Genomic DNA, 25,220 nt, shown 5'->3' with positions numbered 1-25,220 from the left:
ATCTATTAAGCATGATTAAGTCTTTGTTTTAAACAAGATTCTCTCTTTCTCTATCTTCTATCTATCTTTTCCAATAGTTATTTTTCTCGCTGTTAACCACGAGGCACAGGAGGACTTTAACTTTTAACTAACCATGATTATCCCTCTTATTTTCTCAGTCGACATGACCAACCCTCTCTCTCTCTCTCGTTCTCTTTTCTTGGAAGCAAGGTTACCATGCATAGCGTCCACCAGGGAGTGGAGAGCTTTATTAAGGTGTGGTGTAGGGAAGCTAATTTTTGCTGGGCAGTCAATTTGTCCAAGAGCATGGCAACAAATAGCTCACCGAGGAGAGCTCATTTACCGCTGAGGGACGTTGGTGTCCCATACACAAAGAAAAAATAAAGGAGTCTTAGCTCATGTGGTCTCTCGTGGATGTACAGAATATGCCAAGAAGGTGGGAAACTATCCTTTATTGATTGAGAGTTAGCCAGACACATATTGCGTAAACGTATTTAAAGGCTTAGCAACCGGAGCCATTTTTCAATGACTGGGTCCCATGGCTGGTGAGGCACTTGTTGGTCTAGTGTCCTAGTCTCATAGGGATAGAAATTTCCACTAATCATCTCTTATTTTCTTTAAACGTCGTAATTTAGTTATTTTTTTTTTTACACATTTTTATAATTACTTTATAATCATACAATTTTACGGATACACGGTGGAAAAAATGTCTGCAGGTGAAAAGTTTTTGTGGATAATTTTGTCGACTTATCTGTTATGCTGTAGGACCAAATACATACGTCCAGCGTCCTATGGAATTAAGTCAGACATAAGTCTTACCTTATCCTTTTACGCATCTCTCTCTCTCTCTCTCTTTAACCATGACTCTCTCTCTCTTTTTTCATGATACCACCACGAATGTCTCTCTCTTTCTATATGTTTCTTTTTATGAACAACTAGCTCTCTCTTTTCCTTCTTGCTAACCATAAACTATTCCTCCTTTCACTTATTTGTGACTATCTGTCTCTCTTACTCACTTTCTTTTAAGCATTACTCTTCCCCTTCCTCTATTTCTCTCTCATATATTAAACGTGACGCTCCCTCGCTCTTTCAAATATTATTAGCGCTCTCTCTTGCTCCACTTAACTGTGACAGTTTCCGTTCTCCCCTTTCTTTATTTTTTAGACCATCTAATTTCATTGTATATTTAGATTTTCGTTTTATATGAGTGTTATAGAAATAAATATGAGGGAATGGATGCACAAATACGAAAGGAAATACAAAGGAAAGTAAAATGAAAGAGATATCCGTAGTACGAGGAAAATTCTGTTATATAACCTTGAGCAATTACGCTTCAGAAAGGATGAAAATAGTTGCCTGGGAACAACTAATTGAATATTACGGTGAGTTTATATATATATATATATATATATATATATATATATATATATATATATATATGTATGTATATACTGTATAAACTCTTTATTTATATATTCATCACGTTCCATACTGGCTTTATTTATATATTCATACGTTCCATATCTATATATAGTTCATTATATATATATATATATATATATATATATATAATATACATATATATATATTATATATATAATATATATATATATATATATATATATATATATATATATATATATGTATGTGCTTTATTTTAGGCTTTTGTTTCATCATCAACTCTTTTATTTCTGTAGAGTGATTTTTGTTTTATATAGAGAATTTATATATTTACGTGTGTCTAAGCCCGGATAAAAGAATGGGGTTGAGTATAGTACTATCTACACTGCCTTGTGAATTAACAGACATCACTGCAATGATTAATTAGTACGATATAATTTCCACATTACAATATACAAGTTCCAGAGCCTCATCTTAACACATTACCAAGTCATCAGACCACAAAATGCCTGTTGCAAGATTTTATTTCTCATTTGATGAAGCAAATCAGAGGCGATGGCCCTACGCCCAAACACCTGATTTTTATGAATTGTAGATTTTTTTACGTGAATGTAAATAGATTAGTTAATCTATCAGTGAATCGTTTATATGTGCCATTTGGTTTGTCAGCCGTAATGGTTTATACGGTCAAACAAAGAGCCAGCAATAAAACCGGCGTATGGATGACTGCGATAAAAATAGACAGGGTGCACATAATTTGTACTCCCTTCAAGAGAATAGGATGAATGTCTCTGTTTGTCCTTCTCTCATAGTTTTCCACTTATGGTACGAAAGCTTAAGAGAGATGGCGTGATTGCTTAAGAGAGAGAGAGAGAGAGAGAGAGACGCTGTTGCCTTGTAATTTCTTAGCCTTGATAGAGTGTCATGGTTTGGGAATGGTCCATAGTTCTCTCTCACGGTCGGCATTTCCAAATAGATTCCTGGGTAGTCAACAATCTCTTGCATGATGGCTTTCTTTATTACCGTTTCTGAGCATCACACCCCTCCTCTTTACTCCTTCCTCTTCCTCCCCCACCCCCTCTCTCTGTACTCCTTCCAGTTCAATACTGTGGCTCAAAATAGTTTAAATGGAAAGGTGTTGCCTTTGGATGCTTTATTTTTATTATTATTTTTGGTCCGGTGAGGAGGTGGGGCGAGGTAGGGCGGGGATGAGGAGAGGGGGCGGGGGTGCAGTAGGAGATGCGTTTGGAAGATTGCTTAATTCCGTTTTCCCTCGATTCGACTATTGATCTGGAAGCGATCATGGGGGCCTTGGCCTACAGACTTGGGGAATTCGGTCAATTTCTACGGCTGGAGTGGCTGTGATGAGCTAAAAGTATGCATAATGAAATGCGTGTGTGCTTTTGAGTGAGTGCGTGCGCGCGTGTGTCGTACATTGGGTTGGAGTCTGAGGCTGCGCGTAGCCCCGATCCCCGGCCAGCAAGACCCTCCCTCTCCCCCCGGCCCACCGGGGTCTAGGGAGGGACGACGGTCCGCACCACCAAAGCGGCCACTAGCAGACAGTGTTCTCTGAGCTGTCGTTGAAGTAGGTTCTGTGTCAAATATTCTGGTGCTTGGTCGCCACCCCCATCACGCCCTCTTTAAAATCGCCCGTGCGCCCAGTCCATGCCTTAAGCCATGGCTAGCGCCAAGTCCGGCGTGCATGTTCTGAAGCTGAAACACATCAGCGTTCCACAACAGCTACAGGATGGCGACAAATTCGTCAAATGGGATGAGGTAAGTTACAGAGGCAGAGAGAGACTCCTTGCCTCTGCTAACACTGCTACAACCACCATGGATCCATCCCCTCTCCACCCACTCCTGCTGTCACTGCCCACTTCCCCTGCTGATTTTCCACCAGGATTCTCCGTTCTTCCTCCTTCCACGAGATGTTGTTTCGCCTAACCGCCCAACGGGCGGGTCACTTTCTAGATAAGGTCAAGTCTGTGCTTGTGTGGATGTGGGGGAAAAAAGGTTCTGAAACCGCCTTTGTGTGGGCGAGTGGGAGAAGAGTCGAGTTTGTACATGTGTGTGTTTGTGTGCGTTTGTCGCAGGAGAGGAGAGGAGAGGAATGATGGCAAAGCAGGTGCTGCTGGACCTATCACTTGTCAAACGAGAATCATTTCTGGGCCTCGAAACGAACGTCGTTTCGGAGGGGGAAGATCGTTGCATGCAACGTTGGGGAGAGGGCTGCGAATGAAATGTAACGATTGGTGGGGCTGTGCTGCTCCTTCTTCTGCTGCTGCTGCTGCTGCTGCTGTTGCTGCTGCCTCCTCGATGTCTCTAACCGAGATTGTACTTGTGGGGCAACGAATACGACGTGTGTGTATCCGGCCCTCGAAGATACGAGATTAAGAATGTAAATAAAAGGAGAACGCCGACCGTGGCGCGAGAGAGGTTTCAGTGTTGTTTTTTTGTTGTTCGCATTCAAAGCATTTTGACTCCATGAGTCCACACCCTCTTATACAAAGAAGGACAAGCTAATAGGGCAGCAGGGGGATTAAAAACAAGTAGCGTAGGGTAGTGGCAAGTGTGTGAATCGTGGCTGAGTAACAGAAAATCGCCGAGGGTTGCATACAACGCAATTTAAATCAGAAGATGCAGTTGCAAGCTCATGACGGGAGATGAATGTAGTGTTTAGCAGATCACCATTTGAGTGGTTGTTTAGTATTATTGCTGTTGTAGTGTTTTTTGCCAATAATGCGTAGCAAATTTAAGGTTTAGATATTCTATTTGGTTTGTACGGGTAAGAATATGAGTTGCTGAAAGAAATGGGTAAGGTCTTTCCAGTAACAATGCTTTGGTTCAAGGCCAAGGTATTCATTGATGGTTTGGCGTTTTTGTTATATCGGTATTATCTGAGTTATAAAGGCCAGGTAAGTTATTTATTTGCAACATTACTTCATTCCTGTTATATATTTTTTATCGGTACAGCTCAGACCGGACGCTGGCTTTGTTATGAAGTGGCCTCTAACGCTGAATTTACTGTTGCTAATGTAATAAAGTACACCTTTGAGCACTTTTGTCCTTTTGAGTATGTCAGTACATTTTTTTTGGATATATATTATATATATATATATATATATATATATATATATATATATATATATATATATATATATATAATGAGTGGATGTGAGTTGCGATGTTTTCTATTTCACATTTTCATTATACCGTGAATAACCGTATTTATAATGCACGCTCATGCTTGTGTATATAATCACTATATATATATATATATACACATATACATACATACATACATACTATTATGCATGATTCCTTGCTCAACACTTTACACACACAAGCACATGAAGGTCTTGTTTGTATTTAATTATTAAATAACCATAAAGAACACTTACTTCTTTGTGGAATCTTTTGCAGGGTATATTTGCGCTTAAATTCTGTACATATTGACGAACGAACGGTTTCGGCTCAGGGTACTTAACACTGGTTCAGCAGTTGAAGAATGAAAGTGTTTTAATTACTATTGTCTTGCTTCTACTGTGTAGCCACCCATATATATATATATATATATATATATATATATATATATATATATATATATATATACAGTATATATGTATGTGTGTATTTATGTATATAAGCTGCCTTTACTGGTATAAGGCCGAATTATCGCAATCACAGTACGACGGCCGAAAGGTGAACACCCTCTAGAACCAATCCCCTTGCGTAGAAAAAAAGGCGTATGATTGCGCGCGCTTGCGTGCTTGCTGGTATTCCCGCGCACGGGGTAACACGTTAGCTATGCCGCAGGCCGATTGGTAGGCCTGCTCTCTTCAGTCATGTCTTCTTCGCTCGCTTTCGCCCAGGGTTTTTTTTTTTTTTTCCTGTACTTGCGTTGTTTTCCTTGGCGTATTTCGCAGAGGTGATGATGGTTTAATATGGGTTAACGGTTATCCTTTGTTCTTTTCGTTTTTATTTCTTTATTTATTTGCGTTGCTGCTGGGATGATGGGGCACGTGTGGGTAGCCCTCTTTTTGAATGTTCTTCCCTCCTCTCCCCTCCTGCCATTTTTTCTCCCCGTTACTTTTTTTTCGCATATGGTCACTCTATTGTTGGAGAGTGTTTTTCAAGTTCATGGGCCTCTGACTCGTTCCAAAAGAATGTTGGTCCCGTTAACAATAACAATACTAATAAATTTATGAATGCTCTTATAAGTAGTAGCAGTGGTCTTCCTACATGGGCCTAATTGAATTACCGTTTAGATTCCCGACTATTCACTTAAACATTTTGATTTATGGGTTCTGTTGTGCCTGCAGTAGGCTTTTGGGATGAGGTTGGAAGCTTCTTGCCCGTGTATGGCTTCCGTTGTAGGTCACCTATCCACATAGTGATCATCCCGTAGGGGGTTAGTGCCGTCAGTGCACCTCACTTGGTGCACTGTAGGCATTACTTAAGGTTTCTTTGCAACGTCCCGTCGGTCTTTAGCTGCAACCCATTTCATTTTTTTTACTGTACCTCCATTTATATTCCATCTTACTTTCCCCTTCCTAACGATTGTTTTTTTATAGTGCAACTGAGGTTTTCCTCCTGCTACACCTGTCACACCTTTTTACTGTTAGTTTCCCTCTCAGCGTTGAATGACCTCATAGGCTCCAGCGTTTTGCCTTTGGCCTACATTTTATATTCCATTCCACATACTGACCAGACCTGGTATTCTCTAAGTGTTCGAGATACCATATCCTGAGTTGACTTTAAATTTCGAACATTACCATATCCTGAGTTGACTTTAAACTGTCAGCGGTCGCTCTTGACTTACGGTACTGCCGCTAACTGCGTCTGAGTCGTTCCCCTCCCCCCCTTTTTTCAGTCTTTAACCTTATTTATTCTTCTTTATTATGTCTTGTTTTCTCATTTATATTAAGCTAGGTCTAGGTGAGGGCTTTCGATCATGTCCTAACGTTCTTTGCTGAAAAATATATGACCTTATCCAACACGGGGGTGTAGAGCCATCAGTACACCTCACGCGTTGCAGTGTAGGCATTATTTAAGGTTCTTTGCAGCGTCCCTTCGGCCCCTAGCTGCAACCCCTCTCATTCCTTTTACTGTCCCTCTGTTCATATTTTCTTTATTCCGTGTTACTTTCCACCCTCTTCTAACAATTGTTTCAGGGGCAACTGCGAGGTTTTCCTCCTGTTACACCTTTGTAACCTTCAACTCTCATTTTTCCTTCCAGCGCTGAATGACCGCATAGGTTCCAGCGCTTGGGCTTTTGGCCTAAATTCTGTATTTCTTTCCTGCATGGCTATTTTTTCATTAATGAGGGTTCAGATATGCAGAATAGATGTATGAAAAAGTGAAACAAAGAGAAGTGAATTATTAATACCGGTAAGATTATAGGCCTTCAAGCATAAACAATAAGTAAATCAGGAACTAAAGCAATGGTGTCCTAAACAGGATTTTCTAGCACAGACAAAGTAAACCAGATTTCTTCGGAAAAAAAAAATTCCTGAAAACAAGACTGGGAAATAGGACAGATTTTTAATATAGTATTTATTATTTAGGCTAGCCAAATAAACCATTGGTACATGTTCTATCTGCAGAACGAACACTTTGTTTTAAAAATTTCTGGAATCTTCTGATATAGGTGAATGAGTCAAGTAAACTATATCTTTCTACTCAGCTTCAGTTTGTAAAGGAGATGGGAGTGGGCATTAGTTGGATGGGTGACCACCAATTTATGGCTGTCACCAGTGCCACGTAATTTGCTTTTGCCGTTGCTGACAGACCTTGGGAGTGTGATGGGAGTGGCAGTGGACCACAGGGATGTCATAAGAGCCCATGGAACGAATTGAATTTTTACGAGAGGCCATATAAGGCACAGCCTTCGGGATAAGTGGATAGTTTTAAGTTAATCGGTTACGTTTAAGTATCTTGCCCAGTGGTCATGCACCGGGAAGGTATGTAAATGGTCAGGCTTTTTTATTGTTATTTTCAGCACTAGTCCCATACAGAAAGTAGATGAACTACTGCGAGGCTTTGATTTAAGACTGGTTCAGTCAGAGTGGTCACTAACCGAAATAGTTGACATGTATATGTGGTATTGGAATGTATGTATCGGACTGTAGACTGAATTACCTAGCTCATTCACTCTATTGGCCTCTTGACCTTCGATTTGACCTGTTGCTTATGACACTGGACTCCAAGTCTTCTCTTTTCATTTTGAAAACGACGTCACTGAACAACCAAGGTATGTTTTTGGACTGCTGTTTGTAAGAAAAATAAAACAATGGATAAATTTAAGTAGGCAGTGATATATCAAAAATTCTTTAAAAAAAGTTGTGAAATTTCACTATTCTGCAAGGGAGTCTGCTCCCCATTTTCTAATTTCCTTTGGTCTGAAGCCGAGTTATGAAAGTAATTTGCCCTCCTCTTTGGCTTTAGGATAAAAGTGTACTTTCCTTTTCCATTAACTTTTTATTATAAGAATTCGACATCCCATGCGTCCCCCCGCCCCACCCAATAAAATGGAGCCCTGTACGCACCCAATGAAATTGGATTTATTGAAATGTAACAGGTTACCCTAGCTTCATATGTGTTTGGGATTCCAAGATTTACCCTTCTCCGAAATAAGTCTCCTTTCTCAAGTATTCGGTATTTATACACCAAGGGGCTTTATGTAAGGTGTCTCTTTGGAGCAGTTGTGTGAGTCACATTAGGTCGACAGCACCGCATCTTTTCACCCTCTTTGTAAAGCCGGCGTGATCTATATTTCTGGCAAACAGCACTTGGCTTTATTTTACTTTGATGCTTCGGGAACTAAAGTTCATGAAAAAAAAAAAAGTGGGACATCTGTTGACCTTTGTAATCGCTCTGTGATCTGCACAACTGTGAAGCACCACTTTGCTTCATTTGAGTAGAGTGCTTGTGCAAAACTAGCTCTAAAGCCGAACATCCATTGACCTATGTAATCCTGTCACACGATCTGTGCCTGTGTGAAGCACCACGTTGCTCCATTTTAATTAATTGCTTCTGAAACCCTGATCAAAAGCGGAGCTTCCGCTGAACCTCGTAATAGCGTTATGGGTCCGCTGTTCTTCATGTCAGAAGATCCGCTGGGGAGCCAAGTGTACTCTGACACATTCTGCGTGAGGCCACCGGGGCTCTTGACTCCCGGAGCTAAAATTTCAAATAAACTTTTGCTCTGCATTTTTTAATGTTACCCCGTTAGCGGGGGTAGTGTCATCGGCGCGCCTCACGCGGTGCACTGTAGGCATTACTTAAGGTTCCTTGCAGCGTCCCTTCGGCCCCTAGCTGCAACGTCTTTCATGTTTTTTTCACTGTACCTCCGTTCATATTCTCTTTCTTCCACCTTACCTTCCACCCTTTCCTAACAGTTTTTTCGTAGTGCGGTTGAGAGGTTTTCCTCCTGTTACACCTTTCAAACCTCCTTTACTTTCAATTTTACTTTTAGCGCTGAATGACTTCATAGGTCCCAGCGATTGGCCTTTGGCTTAAATCGTATATGCCTATCCTCCCTGCATCTTTCAAGTTACTCACCCAGTCATAATTAAGGAGATTAAGCTCTCCTAGTTTCCCGTTGTTCGTTGGTATGGCCTGGTCAGCCGAATTAATTTGGATTATAGTGAGGAAGGTAAACGCTAAACTCCTTAGGGTATTTTTTGGGAGATGTGAATTCTCTTGCTATCGTGTCCTTGGCTGAAGCTCCAAGAAATTACATGATACATCTTTGCGATTTACGTGTCACTTTAAATACAGAGAAAAACTATGTGAGTCAGCGGTTTTTTAGATTGTACATTTAAATTGTTTTCATCGCTGACGAATATCTTGAATTATCTCAGATAGGATTAAGAGGTTGGTTATAAACCTTTTCCTTAGCGGTCTACTTAAAGTAATCGGTCTTCTGTTATCTGCTGTGACGTTTTTAAAACGTTTGACATAGCAGTCCAACAACTTAACTGGTCAGTGAACCTGAATGTGATTAAAAAAAAAAATCACATGCTTTAGTTATGTTCACATGCAACAAATGGTTTTTTTTTTCACGATCAACCCAGGCCTGGTATTACATTTTTTTTTCTCCTTTTTATGTTGCCTTCTTCAGAAGTCCTCTTGTTGTCGCATACTGACTCACTCTCAGCCCTTTTACTGTACATCCGTTCAAATATTCTTTCTTCCATCTGACTTTCCACCCTCTCTAACAGTTGTTTCATGGTGCAGCTGCGAGGTTTCCTCCTGTTACACCTTTCAAACTTTCTTACTTTCAATTTCCCTTCCAGCGCTGAATGACCTCGTAGGTCCCAGCGCTTGGCTTTTGGCCTAAATTCTTTATTCTGTTCTATATTCTATTCTTATGCCAGAAGTTTCTGGTATTTTCAGTTTTTATTTATTAATTTTTTTGCTGAATTGTAGAGGTTGCGCTATTTCTTCAAGCACAATTCCTCCTTGCAATCAAGAGAGCGTATGATTTGTTAAATTGAGTTACTTAGTGCCGTCAGTGCACCTCACGCGGTGCACTGTAGGCATCACTCAAGGTTCTTTGCAGCGTCTCTTCGGCCCCTGGCTGCAGCTCCTTTCATTCCTTTGACTGTACGTCCGTTCATATTCTCTTTCTTCCATCTGACTTTCCACCCTCTCTAACAGTTGTTTCATGGTGCAGCTGCGAGATTTTCCTCCCTTTACACCTTTCAAACCGTTTTACTCTCTCTTACTGTTTTATCGCTGAATGACCTTATAGGTCCCAGCGCTTGGCCTTTGCCCTGAATTTTACGTTCCATTGCAATGACAGACTTACTTTCCCATGGAATCATATTATTGGTTGTTGCTAGAGAGTGGTGGAAAATCAGTGTCAAGACGACCAAGTGTACTTGTAATGCAACTTGGAGACACGAGTGCAAGGTGTGGTGTAATGTAGCTTGGAGACATTATAATAGAGTGCAAGGTGTGGTGTAATGTAGCTTGGAGACATTGTAATGGAGTGCAAGGTGTAGTGTAATGTAGCTTGGAGACATTGTAATGGAGTGCAAGGTGTAGTGTAATGTAGCTTGGAGACACTGTAATGGAGTGCAAGGTGTATTGTAATGAAGCTTGGAGACACTGTAATGGAGTGCAAGGTGTAGTGTAATGTAGCTTAGAGACACTGTAATGGAGTGCAAAGTGTATTGTAATGAAGCTTGGAGACACTGTAATGGAGTGCAAGATGTATTGTAGTGAAGCTTGGAGACAGAAATGGAGTGCAAGATGTATTGTAATGAACTTGGAGACACTGTAATGAAGTGCAAAGTGTATTGTAATGAAGCTTGGAGACATTGTAATGTAGTGCAAGGTGTTGTGTAATGTAGCTTGGAGACACTGTAATGGAGTGCAAGGTGTATTGTAATGAAGCTTGGAGAGACTGTAATGGAGTGCAAAGTGTATTGAATGAAGCTTGGAGACACTGGAATGGAGTGCAAGGTGTATTGTAATGTAGATCGGAGACACTGTAATGGAATAAAAGCTGAAATGGATGAGAATTAATCAAAGTATGCTGGAGATCAGTCGACTGGTTTTTCAAAGGAGTTTCAGCAGTTCTGCTTTGAAATAGCCTTGAAATACTGAAGACCAGGCGACTGGTTTTCTCATAGGCTGTTAATCAAACACCTAAGGTTGAATGCTTATTCTGCTACTTTATAATGAGCCATTCGTGTATAATGCAACACTTTGCACGATGGCTGGTCAATCCCATCGATTTATTTGACGATATCTTATTCATATGGCGTGTGTGACCTGTTGAATATATCGTCCTTGTAGCATGAGACAGCATTTTTCTCGCTGCGAGGGCGCAGATGATAATTGTTTTCCGTACAAGGCTCTCGGAGAGGTTACTGTTCGGTTTCTTGCTAGTTTTTGAATTCGTTGAAATATCCGACCTTCAGCTTGTGCATGTGATATTTTTTCATTCATTTTTAAATTTTTCTTTTGTTTTTTTTAAATAAAGTAAATCCTTGGTGATTTTACATGTAGGTTGCATGTATTCATATATATGATTATATGTGAATTTTATTTCAGGTGAAACTAAGGGATATTGTGAGCTTTTCGCTTATTTTCCGTAATGGAAAATTTTTGACTTTCGTGCATTTTCGGTTTTCATGGCACATTGCCGCTTATCCAAGCCTCCTAGTATCTGTTGCGTTTTTCAGTGATGCCTCTTTGGGCGACGTGATATAGGGAATAATTGTGATTCGTCGTCATCCAGGATTTATACAATATATATATATATGGTTGTAAAATATTTTCTGTTACAGCAGAATTCTATCTAATAAAAGGAGCCCATAAAAACACCTTTTATTAAATTATATATATATATATATATATATATATATATATATATATATTATATATATATATATATATATATATATATATATATATATTATATTGTGTGTATGTATATATATACATTTATGTACATTCATTTGTATTTATATATATATATATATATATATATATATATATATATATATATATATATATATATATATATATATATATATATGTATATATATACATTTTATGTACATTCATTTGTATTTCACGCATGGAAGTTTAAAGTGTAGACCTCAACTTGGAGCGTTCATTAAAGAAAGCTCCAAGATGAGGTCCCTTGGCGGGAGGAGCTGTTGAGCATTTTTTAACCATTTACATTTTCTATGTGGAATACAATAATGTGATGTCTCCTTGCGTCCAAGAAGATTGCTGGTACACACACACACACACACACATAATATATATAATATCTCCCTCTTTATGACGCAAGATCAACATTTCAGGAAACAAAAGTCGTAAATGATAACCTTGATTAGATCGAGAGGCAGGCTCTTATCGTCGAAAGGCCTTATCGCACTCGTTGCCTCGTCTGAGATTAGCACCGGCATGCAACGTCTGATTAGGCGCTCGCCCCTCTTCCTTTAACCTCATGTTCGTAACAAGTCGAGCCGGCCGAGAAGATGCAGTCTTCAGCTGGTCGGATCAAGGTCGATGACTAAGGCGTCGGCGAGAATAACAAATCAGCCTAATTGTAGAGGAGAGGTTGCTGCTATATACTTTAATGGCTAGACTCCAAAACGGCCTAGATCTCCTTAGGGGTGTTAGCGCCGTCAGTGCACCACATGCGGTGCGCTGTAAGGCATTACTTAAGGTTCTTTGCAGCGTCCCTGCGGACCGTAGCTGCAACCCCTTTCGTTCCTTTTTCTGTACCTCTGTTCATAGCCTATTCTCTTTCTTGCTATCCTTAACCCTCTCCTAACAATTGTTCATTGTGCAACTGCGAGGTTTTCCTCCTGTTGCACCTTCCAGCGCTGAATAACCTCGTAGGTCCCAGTGCTTGGCCTTTGGCCTAAACTGTATATTCCGTTCTATTCTATGTTCCAGAGAGGCCACCCGAGTTGATAGTTGTAGAAACTAGAAAGCACTGTAGCCAAATCTAACGTTCAGTCTCCTATGCTGTTAACAAAAACAGCTGATGTTAAATTATGAATTTTTATCATTATCTTAACATTGTTCACAGGCCTATTTCTTCGGTTGCGACTCCCTACAGTCGTCTAACTACAGTTGAGGGTCGTAGGCCTAGCCAGGGAAGCAGGAACGTTATGTGATTGCCTGAAACCCGTAAGTCTAACATCTTCTGGTGCAAGACTTACGGGTTTCAGGCTGAGGCTCAGTCGCCTATACTATCAACAAAAACCGATGATTTTAAATAAGGAATTTTATCATTATCTTAACATCGTTCATAGGCCTATTTCCTCAAAGAGGTTACTTGGTGTAGTAACCTCTTTGAGGAAATAGGCCTATGAACGATGTTAAAATAGTGATAAAATTCCTTATTTAAAATCATCGTTCTTGTTGACAGTATAGACGACTGAGCCTCAGTTTTGGGTAGGCCTATACTGCTTACCAGTCATCTGTTCACTCTGGTGGTATATCAGAATTTGTTAGTCCATAATTCAAGTACATAACTCTTCAGGTCAACAGAGGCATATAATGGGATATAAAGGTATTGTGCTAAAGCAATCCGGCTTGATTGCGAACCCAAGCTAGAAGCTTCTAGCCATTAGTGAAGGAGTACCGCCTCCCCCGCCTTTGTTTTTTATCAGTTTTATCTTTCGTAGGGGGATCGTCCGCCAGTGCACCTCACGCGGTGCACTGTAGGCATTACTTAGGAATCTTTGCAGCGTCCCTTCGGCCCCTTCCATCGTTTTATTGTGCCTGCGTTCATATTCTTTTTACTCCATCTTACTTTCCACCCTCCCTTAACGGTTGTTTCATAGTGCAACTGCGAGGTTTTCTTCCTGTTACGCTTTAAAACCTTTTTACTCTAAACTTCCCTTTCAGCGCTGAATGACCTCATAGGTCCCAGCGCTTGGCCTTTGACGTAACATTTATATTCCATTCCATTTTTATCATCGTTTTTTCAAAACATGAAAGCTTTCGTAAGGCACAACTCTAAAAGGACATTATTTTGCGGAGCAAGCTTCCTTAGGGTGTAATGCCCGTGTGTGAGGCCTGAATAACAAGTAAACATAGAGAAGTCAATAAACAGGAAACCTGTTCTTGACTAAGCAGCGAATTATTTCGGGACAACGAAAGGCCATGACTCACGACGCTTTCAAAGTACTCTGCTCTTAACATGGAAAACTGCAGTATCTGCAAAATTTTCGAAGTTGAGATATGCCACCTATTGGGCTCGTGAAACACAAAATGCACTAGTTACTGCAGTTTCAGAATGATTCTGCAATGCTCTCCACGAGTATTTAGGGGGTCTCATTTGCAGTACCTGCAAAATCAGTAGTAAGGCAAGAGAAAACTGCAGTATCTACCATTTTTCTCAGTTTTGTATTTTTGCAGGTACTGCAGTCTTCATTTTAGGGCAGTATTGGTAGCGTTACAAGCAAGCTGTCCTTAGCTATTGACCGTTGACACATCAATAACCCGTCGAATTCCACAAAGGAGAACATAATGCTGTTTAGCTTATTCATACATATATGTGTCGAATTCAGATAACGTTTTGCTGGAGTTGGAATAGACCCATCGTCATCATCATAGAATGGTGTTTTAGTGCTTATTACTCTGAAGGCTGAGTTACACTTGTAGAAGCTACAGCTACAGTTATTTTGAATGTTCGAGTACTTGAGATTAAAATCGCCCCCAACCAGTCGTGCCTAAGTTCGAATCCCATCAGTGGAAGGTGTCGTTTTGAGTTTTCTGTGAAAGAAAACCATTGTACCGGCTTTGTCAGTCCTCACTTTTTCTGTCCGCCCTCAGATCTTAAAGACTACTAAGGGTAGGGGGCTGCAAATTGGAATGTTGATCAGCCACCGTCCAGTCATCAAACATACCAAATTGCAGCCGTCTAGCCTCAGTAGTTTTTATTTTATTTAAGGTTAAAGTTAGCCATAATCGTGCGTCTGGCAACGATATAGGACAGGCCACAGCTGGGCCCTGGTTAAAGTTTCATGGGCCGCGGCTCATACAGCATTATACCTAGACCACCGAAATATAGATCTATTTTCGGCGGCCTTGATGATACGATATACAGGAAACTCGATTGCACCAAAGAAACCGACGCATTTCTTACATGTTTCATCTTATTTCGGATTCAAGGCTTCGTAGTGACAAACGTATCCGAAAAGTGCGAAGAAATATAGAAGTTCGAGGTCATTGTGTCTATGTTATATATATATATATATATATATATATATATATATATATATATATATATATATATATATATATATATATATATATATATATATATATATATATATATATATATATATATATATATATATATATATATATATATATATATATATATATATATATATATTATATCTTATATGCGTGTGCATGTGTTTTACTGACGGGGTGTATATTAAGCAAGGGAATTTTAAAACCGGCGTTTCGTTCACGCCACGAAATAACTCATATTGTTTAGTACAAACTCCGCTCAGTACAGTTATTCTTTATGCGTTTTATTTATGCGTTTTATTTATATAATATGGACGGATTTATTTATTTATTTATGCCGTGGCCTTATGACACTTCATGGTACCCCATTTCACATTTGTCATTTACTTTTTTAGCCTCCACTTTTTATTGCGACAGGTTGCTCTCTCTCTCTCTCTCTCTCTCTCTCTCTCTCTCTCTCTCTCTCTCTCTCTCTCTGTGAGTTTGCGTAACGCGTTTATTTATATATGTAGGAGGAAATAATTTCATATTTATCTGCTTGCCTACAGTGTAAACATTCTCTCTCTCTCTCTCTCTCTCTCTCTCTCTCTCTCTCTCTCTCTCTCTGTGATTTTGCGTAACTCGTTTATTTATATAACCTATGTAGAAGAAAATAATTTCCTATATTTATCTTATCTGCTTTTAGCGTAGATCATATGCTATATTTGACAAATCAGCTTCAGATAAGTGAATCTCTCTCTCTCTCTCTCTCTCTCTCTCTCTCTCTCTCTCTCTCTCTCTCTCTCTCTCTCTCTCTCTCTCCGTAACTCGTTCATTTTTTTATGTAGTATGAAGTAATTTCATAAGCATATCTGTCTGCATTAGTAGAGATCATATATATATATATATATATATATATATATATATATATATATATATATATATATAGATAATCGACACACAATCACGTGTGGAACAGAAATAAATTTCTGACTCACATGTATGGCCTAGTGGGCAGCGCCCTTGCCTTTCAATTGAAAGACCTGGGTTCGATCCTGATGTGAGTCAGAAACACACACACACACACACACATATATATATATATATTATACACAATATAACAAATTCTCTCTCTCTCTCTCTCTCTCTCTCTCTCTCTCTCTCTCTCTCTCTCTCTCTCTCTCTCCAAGGAGCAGCGAACTCATATTCCACATTTATTAGATCATACTGAAGGAATCCTTCCCCTTAGATGAGCGTTAATCGTGTCATGTCTTGATGTCATTTTTGTGTGTCTCCCCATTTTATCCATTTTCGTCCATCCGACGGGATTAGTGACCCATTTCGGAAGCAGACTGGGTCATGACCCCGAGGGGAGCTGTAGACCAGCCTCGTAAGAGATGGAAGATTGTATGAAAAGGGGAAAACGAAAGCTTCGAGAGAATTCCGGTTATTTTGGATCATTCTCCTTTGTCGCCAGTTAGCGCGAGGCTCTCTCTCTCTCTCTCTCTCTCTCTCTCTCTCTCTCTCTCTCTCTCTCTCTCTCTCTCTCAGAAAAGTGCACCATCATTTGCTGCAAAGAATTAGGTGAAAAAGGAAAATAGATATGAGTCTCTCTCTCTCTCTCTCTCTCTCTCTCTCTCTCTCTCTCTCTCTCTCTCTCTCTCTCTCTCTCTCTCTCTCAGAAAAGCGTACCATCATTTGCTGCAAAGAAGTAGGTGAAAAAGGAAAATAGATATGAGTCTCTCTCTCTCTCTCTCTCTCTCTCTCTCTCTCTCTCTCTCTCTCTCTCTCTCTCTCTCTCTCTCTCTCTCTCTCTCCCTCAGAAAAGCGTACCATCATTTGCTGCAAAGAATTAGGTGAAAAAGGAAAACAGATATCAGTCTCTCTCTCTCTCTCTCTCTCTCTCTCTCTCTCTCTCTCTCTCTCTCTCTCTCTCTCTCTCTCTCTTACCATCATTTGCTTTAAAGTGTTAGGTGAAAAGGAAAATAGATAATCTCTCTCTCTCTCTCTCTCTCTCTCTCTCTCTCTCTCTCTCTCTCTCTCTCTCTCTCTTTTTATCTCATACGTACCATCATTTCTTTAAAGTGTTAGGTGAAAAGGAAAATAGATACGAATCTCTCTCTCTCTCTCTCTCTCTCTCTCTCTCTCTCTCTCTCTCTCTCTCTCTCTCTCTCTAAGTGCATCCAACGTGAAGATATCAATTTTTAACGTTGTAATTTTTAATAATTTTTTTATCCATACTCATATCCTTCTATATCACGCTTTCCCATATTTTTTTCTGTATCAATTTTTTTTTAACCGTACTAATTTTTCTTTATCACATGTTTTTCCTCTCGAGATCGTGAGAGCTGCCATACGTGTCTTTCTCACGTCGAACCAGGAGTAGGGATCTCTTTACCTCTATACCAACATTACGTAATGCTTTACAAGATGGCCCCCCTTGAAATCTCAGAGTTTTAGAGCCCTGTTTGTTTTTTGTGTATAGTTTTTGATTGAGGGAGACGCCCAGATGATATCAGTGACGCGTTTTTTATTATTTTTTTTTCTAATTAAGGTAAGTGTTCGGATTTCTGTATAGTCGGACCGTTTTCATATTGACTATAATTCACTTGGTCGAAATGCACGTTTCGTCAATGTTAGGTAATGCACATAGTGTCCTGCACTCAAGGTCTTTTGTTTGAAGTTGAAGGTCAAGGTAAAGGGTTTATATTTCATATATTTCAGTGTGTTACCCTCTACCCACTTCGACCTTAGATCGTTTGATCAAGTTAAAGATCACGTGGGGTTTTTTTTCCTTACAGCTTTGCCTCTTTAGAAGGTAAAGGGTCATATCTCATAATTACTTCATACTCATACCCTCTGCCTACTTCGACCCTAGGTCATTTGGTCAAGTTCAAGGTCACATGGGTTTTTCCTTTATAACTTTGCTTCTATTCATGGTAATGTGTTCAAGTTTGCTGTATTTTATCAGCATCGGAACAGGCACAGGAGGTGAGCTGGTGAAGTTGCAGGGTAGGCAGGTGGACAGTAAATGGGATTCCTTGCTTAGGCTTAGTATGCTGGTGTTAGAAGGCGGACCACTGTTCGAATTCTAAAACGGAAGTGGTTCTTACTTGACGATTCGCTATTTTTCCAGGAAACTGTTGTGCTGGATTTGTTCGTCCGTCCGAACTTTATTCAATCCGCACTTTTCCTGTCCGGCCTCAGATCTTAAAAACTACTGAGGCTGGAGGGCTGCAAATTGGTATGTTGATCATCCAGTCATCTAACATAACAAATTGCAGCCCTCTAGCCTCAGCATTAAAGTTAAAGTTAGCAATAATCGTGTCTGGTAACGATATAGGATAGGCCATCACCGGGCCTTGGTTAAAGTTTCATTGGCCGCGGCTCATACAGCATTATACCGAGACCATCGAAAGATAGATCTATTTTCTGTGGCCCTTGATTATACGCTGTGGCGGCTGTACAGAACACTGTATTGCGCCGAAGAAGCTTCGGCGCATTTTTTACTTGTTATACTTGAAAAACACTCCGCTGTAGGAACAGTTCGATATATGTAGATCTATCTTTCGGTGGTCTCGGTGCAGTATAATGTTGTTGCCAGAAGAACGATTCTGGCTAACTTTAAACCTGAAATAAAATAAAAACTACTGGGGCTAGAGGGCTGCAATTTGGTATGTTTGATAATTGGACGGTGGATGACCAACGTACCGATTTGCAGCCCCCGAGTCTCAGTGGTTTTTAAGATCTGAGGGCGGACAGAAAAAGTGCGGTCGGACAGACAAAGCCGACACAATAGTTTTCTTTCACAGAAACTAAAAAGGCCAAATTTTGCCTTTTGAGCCGAGTTTGTGACACGGTATTCCCCTGTCAACGAAGTTTCACGTTTCATGTGAGCACAATAAATCTCTCATTCATTGGTAGAGGTATGAGCTCACTGAATGTGTTCTGGGTGGGAGATGGTTGTTTGAAGATTTTCTTCTCATTTGTACTGTCAGGTTCTTCGGGAATGTCTTGAGTGCGTCAGCATGCCAAGTGGTTATACTTATTACTAGGACTAAAGTAATTTGTGTAAAATTTATGGTTTATTTTGTGCTAATATGAGCAGGGATTTAGGTTGTTTTACTTAACTTTGTTTGGTTATTCTGGTTGTGCTTGTAAAAATTATATATATATGACTTTGAAATATTTTCTGTTAAGACAGAATTCCATCTAATAAAAAGAGCCCATATATATATATATATATATATATATATATATATATATATATATATATATATATATATATGTGTGTATATATATATATATATATATATATATATATATATATATATATATATATATATATATATATATATATATATATATATATATATATATATATATATATATATATATATATATATATATATATATATTTTTATATAATGTGCGGTATACGTATGTATGTATGTAGGTGATTGAACTAATCAACGCATGAGCACGTGTTACACAGAAACAAATTTCAGACACATCGGGATCGAACCCAGAATTGTGTGTATAGGCCTGTGTGTAATCGGTAATGTCATTGGTAATGCGAATATTATTTCGTTTTAGTTTCGTCTCTCGATAGCTGGTTGTTCTCTCGCTGTCTTCCTTGTTTGACACAAATATATATATATATATATATATATATATATATATATATATATATATATATATATATATATATATATATATATATATATATATATATATATATATATATATATATATATATATATATATATATATATATATATATATATATATATATATATTACATATATGTATGAGAATAGGTAATGCAATGTGGCAATGCCTAATGAACTGCAGAAGACCATCGAACGTCCATTTGACGGGGGGTTAACTTTGAAGGCGAGATGCGTTCGCTTACGATCTCTCGGGCGTTTGACAGAGAAAAGGAATTTTATGGACCCGGGAATCTTGGGCCGGTCGTAACTTCAGAGATTTTATGCCCGATTTTATGCATCTTTTTTTTTTTTTCATATAAATACAGCGTGAAGTCTCTGGGACGTTTTCGCTTTTGCCCCCCCCCGTCGTCCTGCGAGTGTTCTTGCCCTATCAGTTTGATCTTATCTTCCCCCCCTCCCCTCCCCTCCCCCTTCATTCTGTCAACTCTTGGGCATCGGGTTGTGTCGCCGTTGTTTTTATTTTTTTAATGGTGCCTGTTTTATTTTAGAGTGCAGCGTTGTTTTCCGATGGGGGCTGTTGTTTGGAAATTCAACTTAGTTTTTAAATGGGAGCAGTTGTTGTTAGATATGACATTAGTTGTAGATTGTTATTAAATGGGAGCTGTTGTTGTTAAATACGACTGTTAGTTAAAGATTATTATTATTATTATTATTATTATTATTATTATTATTATTATTATTAAATGGGAGTTATTGTTAAACATAGCCATTAGTTATAGATTATTATTATTATTATTATTATTATTATTATTATTATTATTATTATTCAGGTGATGAACACTATTCATACGGAACAAGCCCACAGAGTCCACCGACTTGTTCATTCGAAAGAAGTAACAGAAGGTAATGGGATATGCAGAAAGAAATCAGTTATTTAAAAAAGAAAATATAATATAACAAATTAATGAATAAATAGATAAAAATGTAACTAGATTATTAAAATACAGGAGATTGAAGGAATTGGTTTGAAATGCAACGTTCATTTGTGATTGGAAGTGTGGTTGTAAAATACGGCATTGCTTATAAATTGAATTCATTGTTTAAAATGCAGCTCTTTAGTTTTCTGTAAAAGAAAACTATTGTGCCGGGTTAATCTGTCCGTCCGCACTTTTTCTGTCCGCCCTCGGATCTTAAAAACTACAGAGGCTAGTGGGCTGCAAATTGGTATGTGTATCATCCAGCGTCCAATCATCAAACATACCAAGTTGCCGCCCTCTAACCTCGATAGTTTTTATTTTATTTAAGGTTAAAGTTAGCCGTAATCGTGCTTCTGGTAACGATATAGGATAGGCCACCACCGGGCCGTGGTTAAAGTTTCATGGGCCACGGCTCATACAGCATTATACCGAGACCACCGAAAGATAGATCTATTTTCGGTGGCCTTGATTATACGCTGTAGCGGCTGTACAGAAAACTCGATCGCGCCGAAGTTTATTTATTACTTGTTATAGATTGGGATTATTTTCTTAGATTTAACATTGTCTTACGATAAGAAATTAGGATATCCTCTGTAGGATAAATTCGACTTGCCCAGCAGCAGGATGGAAGATTGCAAACGCTTTGAAAACGGAAGCCAGAGGAGAAGTCCAGATCTTATCAATAGAGGATAAAAAATAAAAGATCATTGGATCGCGGAGTTCTGTAAAATGAGACTTTGTTTTGTACGTTCGGGATGTCCTTCGGTTCGCGAACGTGTTTACCGACAGTGAAGTAATTTGGTGAGTAAAAATGTCGGAAATGCGTGTCTTATCAGTTCAGTCATCACCACGAACAATTTTTAAGTCTGGATTTCCTTGTGAGAGGTTCTGAATGTAATAAGCATTCTCTGCGCTCTTGCGCTGAGCTTTCTCCCCTTCGTATCGTTTGACTCATGCGTCAGTTTTTCTCGTTCTTTGCTGGGTAAGGTTAGACTTTAATGAGCTCCTTCCACACTCTTAAGTCGGATTTCCTTTTTATGGAGTTAGACACTTATGAACTTACTCCTTACTTATGTCCTTCTTTTCAAACTTTCGTGTTATGAGGGCGCTCCTCGCCCTTCTCTGTGTTCCCGAGATGTAACCGAGTACCGGGACCTTTTCCTGAAAAAAGCGGGACGCCATATCTTAAAAACTAACTATAGAGTTTTCTTGAAAATAATCTCATTATGTTTCCCACACTCAAATTACGAAAGGGCATGCTAGTATATTCCTAACCCAACCTAACTTAGGGGCATGGCAAATAAAGTGAGGCTGGTGCAGTACTAGCATACATCTCAGGAATTTGCATCCCGTTTTGGGGCTAGGTGTGTTAGGAGAACCCTTTACTCGGCTAGATCTTTAAGGCTGTCTCTCTACAGTCTTACATCTAGTTCTGAGCTCTCTCCATATCCTAGGTCGTTTTTCCGTTGTCAGGGTTAGGCTTGTATTGAGCTTACTCTGTCCCTGAAGTGAGGCTTATCTTCACAGCATTAGACTTGAATCTTCACACTCATTTGTCTGGCTTTTCCTTCGTGATGGCAGGTGTTAACGATTGCGCTCCATACTCCTATACTCCTATACTTCTATGCCAGGTTTTCCCGTCAAGCCTGACCCATCGCAAGTCTAACCTTTGACGGGTTAGACTTGTAAAGTTCTTGCTCCATGGTTTTGCCCCAGGTCTTCTCTTGACTGGATTTGACGGCAATGAGCACACTCCACAGTTTTACGTCAGGTTTTCCCATGGTCGGGTTACCCATTTAACGAGCTCAGTCCACACTCCTCTGTAGTTTTCACCCTGGAGGGGATTGGTTATGCGATGAGCTCAGTCACCACTCTTAGGCTATATCAGGGCTTACCTTTAGGGGGTTATTGTTATAATGGCCTGTAGGGGAAGCTAGTGCCATCAGTGCACCTCACGTGGTACACTTTAGGCATTACTCAGGGTCTTTGCAGTGTCCCTTTGGCCCCTAGCTGCAACCTCTTTCATTCCTCTTACTGTACCTCCTTTCATAATCTCTTCCTTCCATCTGACTCTCCACCCTCTCGAACAATTGTCTCAAAGTGCAACTGCGAGGTTTTCCTCCTGTTACATCTTTCAAACCTTCTTACTGTCAAATTCCCTTTCAATGCTGAATGACCTCAAAGGTCCCATCGCTTGGCCTTGGCCTAAATTGTATATTCTGTTCTGTTCTGTTCTGTTCTGTTGTTATAATGATCTCGCTCTGCATTCTTGTGTCAGGATTTTCTCCTTCTGGGGTTAGATATTGATGAGTTGTCTCCACACACCTCATGTTAGGTTTTCCCTTGTATGGTTGGCTAGGTAATCTGGTCTCCGTACATACGCCCAGTTTTGTCTTTATTTGGCAAGACATGAGCTCTCTCAACAATGTTAGGCAAAAGGTTTTCCCCCGATGTGATTATGTGTGTAGTGAGCTTGCTCCTCACCTTAATCTAGTTGTACTTTTACTGAGTTTGCATTTTAGGGTTAAATGCCTCAGGAGCTTGGTCCTCACCCCATTTTCCATTTACAGGGTTAAGGTAGGAACAATCACTCCGCAAACTCCTTAGCCAGATTTTCCGCTTTCTCTACACTGATGTCAACCTTTATGACATTAAGGAGCTTAAGGAGCTCAAGATGCTCACCCCTAGATGGGGTTTTGTTGAACGAGCTGCTTCCACACCCTTAGGTCAGGTTTTCTCCTTATGTTGTTAGACTTGTAATGAGCTATCTTCACACTCATATATCAGGTTTTCCTTTATGGGGTTAGACGGTACTGATCTCTCTCTACACTTATGTTTTCATTCTGTTGGACAAGACATGAAATGAGATTGCTCTGTGCTTCCATGTCATGTTTTCCCTTTAGCCAATGCGATTAGAAGGGTAATGAGCTCACTCCACATCTTGGAGATCTCTTTGTCAATATGTACAAAGAGATGCCAATATCTACATATTGGCAAAGAGATGCCACTATGTACATATTGGCAAAGAGATCAAGGCTACTGTGGAAGGCAGGACTTTCAGTAGCCACCAGGAGCAGAGAATCACTGTGAGATATGTAGATGGCCCGTTCATTATCATTAAAACTGCTTTTGAACCAAGGGGGCTTGCCAACGCCTTGAAAACTAATATAGGTCTCAATTTCACAGCTAGTGCCAGTAAGAGCAAGAGTCTTCTCTTCATTGTGTCTTCGCTGACAAAAAGCAAACAAACCTGGAGTCTCATCAGTCTACAGAAAATTTACATACGTTGGCCACTGCCTCAGTACAAGGGAAGAGTGTCTGAACTCAAGCAAAGTTGGCCTTCTCCCACTGCAGTACTTGGAAAGCTGTCCATTCTGAACTGGGGTATACTGGAAAGACTTTGACAAATAATAGATATCCCAACAGTGTTACAGAGCACATGGCAGAAACTGCAGGAAGTTCACGCACAGTCCGAAAACACACACACACACACACAAAAACACTAAAACTACTAAAACTATAGCTATCCTCCACAAAGTCTGCTATGGGACAGCCTATAGACAGGAGCAAGTGCCCTTCAGAGAAACACTTATGGAGTAATATAGAAAGTACCTTATGGGAAAATATTTCTGAGAGTCTTCAGCCTTCCCAAATTAGTAGCTGCCCCTGTGATGCAGAACAGCACTGCCCTTAGGGTAGCCAAGAACTGTGTGACCAATGTGGTTTACAAGAGCAGAGGCAAAATAGGCGTTCAAACCCCTCTGTATAAACTACATCAGTCACGCAACAATATCCCTGAGGTGGCGTCTATATGCGCAACACAACATGCCCAACAGAGCAGTGGCCCATACTTCAACATATTGTCAGAGCTGAACATTGTAAAAGCTTCCTTTAGATGACCTTATCAGAGATGACCTTATCAGAGATACTGAACTTATTCACCAAGAGGATAACTGTGGGCAGCTGGTGACCATTTAAATATTCTGTGTTGACTATTCAGGTGTACCATGACCATGTTCTCCCCTCCTGCTGGAGAAAAACTTTCTGTAGGCCTCCATGACTCACACCAGAGCCAGGGAACCAGTCCTTAAATACATCATAGGAAATATTTTAGATCTGTCTCCAATCGAATTTCTCAGATTTTCACTTTTGCTCTCATTTTAAAATTTTTGCTTGTATGAGTACACTAAAGTTATATGAAGCAGTGTACTCTCTTTGTAAAATTGCCCAGGTGATAACTTCGAATTAATGGCTGAAAGAGATGTCGGCATAGTGGTATTTATTTTTCCTTTAGTACTCCAGCCTTGAAGATGACAAGCAAAACGAATTGGATATAAGTGGTGATTTAGAATAATAGGTGCTGCTTATGCTGTAGCCTAGCATTTCATGGATTATGACTCGAACGTGCGTTTTCTTTTGTATGCAGTATCTTTAAATTCGTATG

The 25,220-nt window shown here is 39.6% G+C and overlaps 1 protein-coding gene across 1 annotated transcript in view; it reads left to right on the top strand.

Moving 5' to 3' along the window:
• The first annotated feature begins 2,964 nt into the window (after positions 1 to 2,964).
• Positions 2,965 to 25,220, top strand: part of LOC136854573 (1-phosphatidylinositol 4,5-bisphosphate phosphodiesterase classes I and II-like) — a 513,384-nt gene continuing 491,128 nt past the window's right edge. The window contains 1 exon segment of the mRNA XM_067130940.1: positions 2,965 to 3,177. Coding sequence (XP_066987041.1) covers positions 3,079 to 3,177 — 99 coding nt within the window. The 5' untranslated portion in view covers positions 2,965 to 3,078.

Source organism: Macrobrachium rosenbergii, chromosome 29 (genome assembly GCF_040412425.1).
Source record: "Macrobrachium rosenbergii isolate ZJJX-2024 chromosome 29, ASM4041242v1, whole genome shotgun sequence".
Lineage (NCBI taxonomy): Eukaryota > Metazoa > Arthropoda > Malacostraca > Decapoda > Palaemonidae > Macrobrachium > Macrobrachium rosenbergii.
This window is presented reverse-complemented; position numbering and strand designations above follow the sequence as displayed.